The sequence below is a fragment of the Populus euphratica genome, unplaced genomic scaffold (genome assembly GCF_000495115.2).
Source record: "Populus euphratica unplaced genomic scaffold, PopEup_1.0 scaffold9.1, whole genome shotgun sequence".
NCBI classification, from domain to species: Eukaryota; Viridiplantae; Streptophyta; class Magnoliopsida; order Malpighiales; family Salicaceae; genus Populus; species Populus euphratica.
Genome location: NW_011499857.1, coordinates 1,036,068 through 1,046,681, shown reverse-complemented (window position 1 = coordinate 1,046,681; position 10,614 = coordinate 1,036,068). Strand labels below are relative to the sequence as shown.

Here is a 10,614-nt window from a genome sequence, read left to right as displayed (position 1 = left end):
ATTTTATGTTTCTTAATATTAAGATAGTCGAGAATTATAATTACAAGTAATTAAAAATAAAATAAAATTATATAGGGTAAGCATTATAAATTCTCTTCTAAAATATCATGGATTATTATAGTGTTTTGCTGTGTATTTTATTTTATTTTTTAAAATTATTTTTATTAATTTTAATTTTTAATATTTATTTATAATTAAAATATCATCAAATATATTTATTTTATAAATCTACGGTAGCGCGCACATCCATCAGTTTTACATGGAATTCAGTTGCGAAGGTATGCTGACTTGAAGGTATTCTAAAAGATCCCCGTGTATTTTAATTTTTACCTAGCCCAGATAGAAAGTAGAAACTAGAGTCATTGATAGGTAGTTCTGCAGGGTGTCGTAATTCGTACGAAGAAAAAAGAGACACAACTTGCACTCTACCTGCTCGCCACCGTGGGGCCCTGGAAGAGTACACCGTGCTATGCTGTTGTGTTTCCACAGGCATTCTCATTCAGCTATTGATGCAGGCAACACTCGCAATAGTTTACTTTGTTTATTTTTATGTGAAGATCTTGTCAGACTGTTGAAACTGTACGGACTCATACTGTACCACACAGCCTCGCTCGCAATAGTATTGCTGATCCTGATTTTTTTCCATGCTCTTTGGAATTCTGAATTATGTCAAAATATTTTTTTGGTCTATCAAAATTATTTAAAGATATCCTGATAAATTTATAACCCACCCATAAAAACAAACGACACCTCAATTTATAATACTTGACTTTTTTTAAAAGGTAAAAAATTTATTTAAGTTAAATATAATAGTATTATTGATAATCATACTAAAATTTTTTAAGAAGTTAAAAAAAAGTGAATTGAATTATTGATTTGAATGAGTTTAGTAAACTTAGTTATTTTAATAATAGGGCTAAAAAAATATATTGATGGTAAATAAATTTAGGTATAAAAAAGATGTGTAAATAAATTTATTATACATCTAATAGAGAATATTGTATTGAATATTTCATAATTTTAAGAAATTAATAGAATATAGTTGTGTATTAGTAATATTTATTGCTTTTCTTCTCCATCATTTCATAATATGATAAAAATGAACAAAGAATAATATAAATTATATCTTATGACTTCACCTCACAGTTTAAGTTAATAGGTTGAGTTAATTTTTTGATAAAGTATTAGAACTTTGATAACCAACCAGTTATAAATTTGAATTTTATCATTTCTATTTATTTAATAAAAAATTAAGTATAAGATTGTATAAGCTTGAGTTTAAATCTCATCATCCTTATTTATTGAATAAAAAAATTAAGTATAAAATAATATGAATTTATATAAGTTTCTATCTTAAAAGATTTTTATTTAAAAATATATATTAAAAAATAATATAAATAATATCTTAAAATTTTATCTAATAACTTAAATTATTAAATTAAGTGAGTTTTTCTCCCTTTATTATTAAACAGATGAAGGATATATATACTGACGAATTTCTAGACGGATGGAGCACTTGTAACAGCATGGTGACTTGAGGAAACAGCTTGTTAAGGATATAAATTCATGCTTCATCACGGTAGCGTTAAGTTTACTCGGTCATCGATGTCATTGTCTTCACCTAACTCAAATAGAGAGAGCGGATTATTCTCCTCACAAACTTGCTTTTGTGTGTTAAGAAAGGCAGAGCATCTTGGAGTAACGATAATAACCACCTACTACAAGCATGTTACTTCTTAACAGGTTAACTCATGGGAGAAAAGAGAAATTCTATTCGAAAAAGAAAGGGAACAAAAAGGGGAAGGGACAAACTGAGAATTGTAGAAATTGATTAATTATACTACAGAGATCCAAAATAAAACTTTATGATGTAGCCACCCAAAAAGGTTCCCAGTTTAACAATCCTTTCTTCTCCGTTTCACCTTCTTTGCACCTTGTTGGTCTTTGAAACTCCTCCATTCCCATCTCAGCATCAACGTCCAAATCATCAGTGCTCTCAGCCTCTTCTTCAAAGCATGCACCGACGTTTCCTAATTCCTCGACATCCGAGTCATCTACTTCATCATAATCCATGTCATTCTCAATCTCATCTTCTTTGCTGGTGCCTTCATCTTTTTCCGTGGAAGCTACGCCTATTGAGTCAAAATCATAAGTGGAATCTTTGATAAAGCTTAATCGAAGGCGGCCATCCCTTCTTTCAGCATGTAAATAAGTGTGTCTTGATGGAGCCTCAACGGCTCTGATTATCAACCTTCCATCTCCGCGGTGGGCCCTAACTTGCAGGGACTTTGATCCACTCATCGTTGTCAAGGGAGGTGGATAGCTACGAGAACTCGCTTTCTTAGCTCCCAAAAGTTGACGCGATTTCTGTTGCTCCCCAGCTGGAGAATTCCCTACTCTTGGGTCTGATGAAGACAACGAGAAAATGCTGCTTTCAATCATATCACTACCACTTTCGCTACCTAAACTCTCCGTGCATAATTCCAGGCTCTTTCCACTGAGCATTGAAGAGGAACGATTAATTAGGGGATGAACGTATATATTTCCTTTCCCCATTGATTCTTTGGGACCTTCGGTGCTGGTGGAGAGAACTTGCAGGAAGCTCAAGCCACCCAAATCAGGATTTGAAGATGTATGCATATCATGGAGGAAGCTAGTTTTGTGGCTAGTTTCCTCATAGTGGCATTTGCCGCTCACTTCTTTGGAATCAGAATCTAATAAACAAGGCTTCAAGGCTAGTTCAAGGGGTTGAGCGAAAGAGAGATTTGGTGAAGATAACCTAAGTCTTAGTGTTCTTGACTCAACAATAGCAGACTCGAGGCAAGACTGCAAACCCTGGCAAACCATAGTTGCCATTGCGTAAGCTATTTGTACAGGTTATGTGACAGATACAAACAAGAACTTGCAAGAAACCTGCCAAAGATTATATGGAAGGAGAGCAAAAACAGAGGAGTTTGGCTTCGGGGTTAAGAAGCTCTTGTTTTGCTGAGAGAGGCAGGGAGAGAGGGAGAGATAAGAGGGAGAGGAGACCACTGAACATGAGATATAACTGAGGCGTGGGGCGTGAATTTGTAGTCTCAAAAAGTGCTAGGAGGTACAGTGGACAGGGGCGGGGAGGGGACCTTTTTACGCCACTTGAATATAACAAGTCTTAATAATTTGCCACACAACGAAAAAGAGAATAATAGAAACAAAAATGTGTGAGTCGGGAGGAGTTTAAAGATCAGAGACTATTTTTAACATTCATGTTTTTTGGTTTTGACTTGTGAATCTTCGAATTACAGGAATAAACCTCCTCCTCGATCTCTCATCTCAAACAGATTTACGCGGGCTTGGTTAGGATGTCGTTGTGAAGGCATGCCGCAAGAGTGTAGTTAAAAATAGAGCGAGAGGGGGATGCAGCAACGGTTCCAAAAAATTACGAGCTCCTCTATTCCCTTTTCTGTCCTTCCAAAAGAAAGCCAACAAAAAGCCAGAAAACAAAGGATTCTCTCATATATTTCTTGATACTTTGATGGTGATGTTTTTCCCCCCTCTCTTCATTTTCTTTATTGTATTTTATCAGGACAGAAACCACACTATCCATTCTCTCATAGATGATGATGTTGATGATTCATGTCTTCAAAGTCAATATCTACGTTGATTGCATTTCAAATAAATAAAATGAGAAGAAAGCATCAGCACACTCTCTTTGAAATTTGAAGCTAACGTGTCAAATTACATAAATGCTCACCATTCATGCCGGACAGATTCGTAAAAATCCTACTCTCCAAATTTCCGCCCAGGAGAACAAGCAACAAAATTATGCTCCATAGCAAAATTAAAACAATTGTCACCTTAAAGATTAACATTAAAAAAATCAAGGCTTGGTTTGACCAGCACAGAGAATCCATGCTTTATTGCTCAATAAGTATGTTTCACCAAGAAAAAACAAGAGGAGAGAGAGACATTAGTAATGGAGCAACCGGCCTGGCCGAATCAAGAGCTCCGGACCCCACCATGGATCTAAAGGCAGGCAATGTCATGGTGAGACCCCACCGGCATGTTAGCTTGCCAATTATTCAATCATGGCTATGATATTGTGCACTGTAAAATTGCAACTAATTCAAACTCACAGAATTCAAGCTTGCATGTTTTTTGTAAAAAAATAAAAAATAAAAAATTGTACGGTTTTCCTCTCGATGGAACTCTAGCATGCCATGCTTGATCAATAGTTCTAGGTTTGGTTTATGTTAACATCATTTTATATAATATTATGCCTTCATATTTGATCCATATTTTGTCCAGCTAACAAGCTAACACCAATCGTACGGACTGCTTATGCAAGCATGTTAAAGCCCTCTGAAAAAGAAAGAAATGATCCTCCACTAACAAGACCTTTTGTTTGTCTGCTAGGTGCTAACCCATGAATCCTATCATGCCTCTCTGTGAACCCTAATCCATGTGGGCGGACTACAAAATGACCTAACCTACTGGCTAAAAGTAACCCCCAGGTTTCGTTAGCCTAAACAAAAGTTGCTGCTAGCATTCTTTTGCCACTTGAGCTTGTGGGAGGCTTCCAAGGTTGGAGATCAGAGACCTCATTTAAATCATTTACTGTAAAAAGAGAGAAAATGGCATCAGTGAATCACATGCACCCGTACAGTACAAAAATATTGCTTTCACATGTTGCCTTTCTGTGATTACACATGCATGAACTAGCATGTTTTCTTTCTTTGGTGTGTTAATTGTAAAGCATGATCAAGTGCATTCTTTCCCCTATCTAACTAGAATTCTATATTGCTAACGGTCATGGACTTCCTCTTCATTTCAATATTTTGGTTAATAAATCTAAGAACGTCAGGAAATGGAAAACGAAACCTGCAAGCATCCCTTGAATGCCTTTGTGAGGAGAATTGAAGGATACATGAGAAAATACTTCGTATCCCAGCTAATTTTAGATATTTACGGTTATGACCTCCCCAATCATGCTAGTCGATATCGAGAACAGAAGGATATACATGCCAAGCCATACGTTTGAATAACAGTCAATTTTATGGTCTTCCCTTTTCCTTCATGGTTTCTGATTTCCTTGTACTTGGAAGAGTAAATGGCCAGTTTCACCTGGTCTTTGTCAAAGTTGGATACATGTCTCCCTTTTCTTTCCCGCGATGCCTTGATATATGTTTCACAAATTTTACATGATTCAGCGTATGAGAAGTTCCAGGTCACAAAACCTACATTTCATATTATCCTTTGTTTTCTTTATTTGCTTGTCTACTCGTCAAAGAAAGGAAGGATGACACCACAAGTAATTGATAATGAAATGATCGAGGAGCTCTTCTAGGTCAAAAATTTGAACCAAAATGTTTGTGGTTTTCTTAGAACTACGGCCATAACCATGGATCTCCGATAAAAAAGATTGCTATGAATGTAAAGAGAGTATACATGTCCCATCTGAGCAAATATTCTTGCCTCCATATTGAGGCTCCTGAGCTGTGTAGCATATGAATTGCTTGAAGTCTAATTGGTTTTTACCAAGTCCCCACCACTGTAGCTAGTTGTGAATAGAGCTAAGCACCTTGCTAAGAGTATGGAATGAACTTTAAAAGTTCTAAAACTTGCTTAATTTATTTGGGTTCAGCATATTTCTAATTCTTTTCTCCAGAGCTGTTTTCCCCTTTTTATCGGATCATGTCCTTTAATTTACTACCACTGAGACGCGTAGCGAGGGGGAAACAACAAAATAATCAACTTGATATATGACGATGATTTATAAAACACCAGTCACGGAGAAATGTAGTGCGAGTACAGCACAACCTCCCCCTTAAGGTAATGTGAGAAAGTCGAAACATCACACTTCAAAAACATGCCATTATTTAAAACTCTGGCGACCACAACTCTCTCTCCCCACGCTATCATCACTGAAACGGTTCTTCGAAAACAACCAAGTAGCAACACATCAGCACTTCTAAATAATCAAAAGGGCCCTTTTTTATCTTTTTTTTAGCATGGTGCTTGAGTGTAGGTTATTCGTCCCAAAAAAAATGCACTCTTTCCCTTATATCTAGATATTGAAAACGAAAATAGAGCATATGGTCCTAGCTCCTAAAGTATCACCCTGCTTAACCAAATAAAGAAGTATAGTAACCTTTGGTAGCTCTAAACGAGCATACTTTTCAAGCCTTTTTTCCTGGTACAAAGATTCTTTATTTATGAGCTAATTATAGTTGTGTGCGCCAGAGAGAGAGAGAGAGAAACAGAGCATCAATTTTGCCGCAGAATCTAATTTGTGTTTCTTTGATTTTATTTAAGCCTAGGCCCTTTTGGACTTAGAGAGTGAGTGAAATTTGCATCAGAATCCATAAAAATTTGTTTGATTTTGTATTAAGTAATGGAGAATCTTTAACTTAGAATACGTCATGTCCCTTTGGCCTTCAGTGAAGCCAAAAGTTGGCCCCTTGATTTTTTCCCATGATACATTTTTAATTAAGCCTTTGTTAAGAAAGACAAGTCCAGTTCATGGCTTACATTACACTAGCATGTAAACAAATCACTCTGCCTACCCTTTTGACCATGTTAGTGCCCCCTTTCCCTTTCACTTTATCCTTTGTTGCATTAATTTATATTTTAACTTCAAAAAGAACAATAGAAACAATACAATGGATGCCCACGTAATACATGCAAACATGTAATGCAACTAATGGTTATGCTATCACTAACAGAAGGCTAAAGTAATTTCTGCATAGAGCCCGTGAAAAACCTTTTAGAAGCAACATGTACATGTCATAGTCGAAGGATAGGTTTGCACGCAGTGACTAGATATATCAGTCTGATCTCAACTGGCATGCATGATTAGTACTGATGTTGCTCTATTGCTATTACAATTAATAATTATTCTTATACGTAATCTATCATTTTCAAGCTCTAGAAGACTGATATTGAGAGTTTCTGAATTTGGCCTGCAAGTTGTTATAAATGTTTTAATTGTTGATTTTAAAGAAATATTTACATCACTATTGTGGAATAATGCTACTATTTGATAAAGGTGAGCATACAAAGGGAATAAATCTTTCAGGATTAGTTTAGAAAACTTACAAGCAGTCATATGACCATCTTAGAAGACTTGCTGCTTAAGTTTCAAGAAAAGATGATGACGCCTGTTTTCATGGACCAGCAGAATCTATACCATTGGATGTGGCTCCAGTATGATCCTCCCTAAACTCAAACACATTTTCAACTTATCTACAAAGAGGAATTAATGCAACTGAAATAGAAACAGTAGATTAATTATGGAGTATGATGCCAAATAGGAATTTCCAAATCAAAGCAATCAAACGTGGAGCACAATCACAGAAAATTGGTAAAAACATCCATTATGCAGATTACAATTAACTTTTTCTCCATCTAACCTAGTGGATGTTGGCGGAAATTATAAGCAGTCCATTTGTTAATATATTCTTACCAAGAGTAATAAAAACAACAAATCATAGAAAAAAATTTAATCAACAATTGCAATCCACCAAGAAGGTGCCAAACCTTATTCCAAGCGCATTGCTCAAAACACAGCACAGAAAAAATGCTGTTTTCCAAAGCAGCCATGCGAGTAACATTAGATACAGTTCCCCAGTTGGAAATTGAAAATAATAAACTGGAAGAACGGGAAAGTAAGTAACATGTTTTTTCGAATATCCATCTCAAATAAAACCTGCTTTTCCAACCAAATTATCAAACTCAACATTATGAAATCGATATCACCAAGATCTTGCCAGTGATTCTGCTGGGTTCAATATTTATGTTCTCAAAAGATCACTTGCAAATAAAACTACTATAATCATCAGGACTGTTATTAATATTAAGCCCATCATCTGTAAACAAGGAGATGCAATAAGGTTTGAAGGAACATCATGCAGAATACAAAAGGCAAATCATTCTTGGCACAAATTAGTGCCACATCATGGCCAGAGTGATAACATCACATGCCAATTATCAAGGGTACTAATTACAATGTCTTAAATTCTCAACCATTCCTAACAGGTGCCAATTAAAGTCACTTAACTTTCTCCAACAGGTGAATCTCACTGGAATAAAAATGAGAGGTATCGAGAGATTGGAGGGTTACTTTCTATTTGTAATCCAACAATTGGACCACAAAAAAAAGAGAAGACTCAAGAATTGTCACTAACTATACGTCTCCAAACAGACTCCTCTTGAGTATTCTTTTCATTTTCATTTTTCATTTTTTACAATAGAGAGGTTTGAATTCAAGAACTTTCGAGGGGAAGGAGAAAACTAATACTAGTTGAGCTACAACTCAATAGCTTGAGATCTTTGAATTTAATAGGTAACTCTTCGAAACAAGTACTGCAACGCGTTGTTGAGCAGAAGTAAAATCTTAGTCTATTATTGATCTGATGGTCTTCCCAAAAATGGTACAAGAACTGAATAATCCACATAGCTTGTCATGGATTCAAACCCGCTCTATCATCTTACAATTCTAAAATATCATGCATGCAAGCAAGATTGAATTCTTTCCAAAAATGATCCAAGAACCCCAAGCTCCAAAATTCCCAATCCGAGATTTGGATTCTCGCCAATTATCAAGTAGATTTCTTCTTAAAATTCCTCTACTTCTTCTATCCATCCAAAGTTATGCAATCGAAAACCTACCAATCATTAAAGTGAACCACAATTATATATACCTGCTTGATATAGGTATTCAATGATATGGCAACAAATTAACTGAAATCCAGTCATTTAGGCATGAATGAATAATCGATGGGAATCACGAGAAATATTGGGGCAAAAATGCGAGGGAAACCTTTCAACTACAGATCAAGTTAAAAGATCTCTTACATTTCAAGAATTGAGATTTAGACCCCTCGAATTGTCTATTAATTTACTAAAACCCCGTCCATTTGTTGCAATCAATTCAGCATCTAAGAGATAACAATAAATGTATCGCTTACAATCACAAGATCTTCGAGATAACATGTTAGCTCGCGCATGAACAGCAGAACAGTTTTGAGACTACTTCATATGAACTCGTAAATTCGGGATTTCAGCACTCCTTAATCTTTCTTTCTTTTAATCAAATTCACAAGATACAAATCCAACTCTACCTATTGAAATTCAAATCCCGTATCCATGTCAAATTACTGGATGAAATTAACAATTAGATTCCAAATTACACTAACACATCATGAACAACTTATAATACTCTTAAAGTACCGATGATGACAGTATTAATATATAAAAACGAGAGACAAATCGCTTACAATAACAAAGTGAAGCAAAGTAACGGATTCGTTGATCAATCAGATCAGCGTCAATGGAAGCCAGGAAGGTGAAAAATCCGGTTGGTAGTTAACTCTAAAATCGCTCTGGGGCTGCCGCAGTAATCGCGCGCAGAACCACCGGTTTTGATTTTGAAGCCGGGAACATGAAAATAATTTGGTGCGGGTAATATTATAAAATTTGCCCTTGGTAAATTATATTTACGTCCCCGGATAGATTTTGCAATTACAAAACCTTGCCAGCTTGCACTAGTAACCCGGCACAATAATCGGATTCCAAGTTAACTAGATTAACTTTAGCCAACCCTGGAAAAAAAAAAACCCCACTCTCGCCATTGTCTCCCTGCCTCCTCTCTCCCCTCGTTATTATCCATTTTTTTTCTTTTTTTGTCTCTTTAAATTTTACTATTATTTTCTTTCTCATTATAAATTCAATCTCAATAAATAATTTTTTCCCATTTCGCTCTCTCTAATTTTTTCAAATCTAGTTTTTGTCATATATCAGCAAGATCCGCTGATTTTCACTAAATTTTGTCACTATTTACTACATCTCCGTATAATTCCCTTGTGTCCATTGTTGGCGACTTGGCGTCTTTCTTTTCTGATTCTTAACAAGAGATTTTTGCTTCTTCCTTGTCTTCGGTGTCTGTTGTCCACCTCACAGACGAGACCGGCGACTCCCAGCCGAATCTTGGGCATCGTAGAGAAGCTTTGGCTTCCTTCATTCGTCAATCAGTTTGTCATGAGTTTAATTTTTTTCGCGAGTCAAGAATAAACCAAAAACAATATTGCACCGTTTTGTTAAATTAGGGATTTTTAAAAAAGTAAATCAGGTCTCACCTGGGATTGACGGGTAGATTTAGCAGGTTGAATTATATCAATTATAAATTAAGGTTTTTTTTAATGTATAAAACCTGTCATTTAAGTTTTAAATTAATATGCTAAAATTATGTTTGGTATTATGGTTATTATTGTAATTATAATTTAAAAAAATTATTTTATAAAAAATATTTTTAATTAAAATTAATTTAAAAAATAAATATTTGATTGAAATTAAGATCGAAGAAAAAACAGTTTAATATGTTTGATTAAAAATACTTTTAAAATTAAGGTTATAAAATAATTTTAAAAAATATATATTAATATTGATAATTTTTAATTTAAATATTATGAATTTAACTATTAGTATTATATTATTAAATAAATTATACTTTATATAAAAAAAATTATTATTTCATTAAACTATCTATAATTCTATTACGTATAAAATTCATTTGATAAGAATTATAAAATTAGGTAAAATATTATCAGGAATAAAATTAAAATTACAGTATGAGTA

The 10,614-nt window shown here is 34.7% G+C and overlaps 1 protein-coding gene and 2 long non-coding RNA genes across 3 annotated transcripts; 1 reads left to right on the top strand and 2 right to left on the bottom strand.

The window, feature by feature from the left end:
- Positions 1 to 1,699: 1,699 nt before the first annotated feature.
- Positions 1,700 to 3,638, bottom strand: LOC105123611 (protein FANTASTIC FOUR 3). The gene has a single exon (XM_011023277.1). The coding sequence runs from the start codon at positions 2,854 to 2,856 to the stop codon at positions 1,864 to 1,866; it is 993 nt and encodes a 330-aa protein (XP_011021579.1). The 5' UTR covers positions 2,857 to 3,638; the 3' UTR covers positions 1,700 to 1,863.
- Positions 3,639 to 6,709: 3,071 nt separating this feature from the next.
- LOC105123610 (uncharacterized) lies at positions 6,710 to 9,470 on the bottom strand. Its single transcript, XR_841891.1, has 3 exons — positions 9,258 to 9,470; positions 7,078 to 7,197; positions 6,710 to 6,941 (listed from the first exon to the last, which is right to left on the bottom strand). It is a non-coding gene; the product is annotated as an uncharacterized LOC105123610 (long non-coding RNA).
- On the top strand, positions 7,257 to 8,139 carry LOC105123608 (uncharacterized). The gene is made up of 2 exons (XR_841890.1): positions 7,257 to 7,750; positions 7,788 to 8,139. It is a non-coding gene; the product is annotated as an uncharacterized LOC105123608 (long non-coding RNA).
- Positions 9,471 to 10,614: the final 1,144 nt, after the last annotated feature.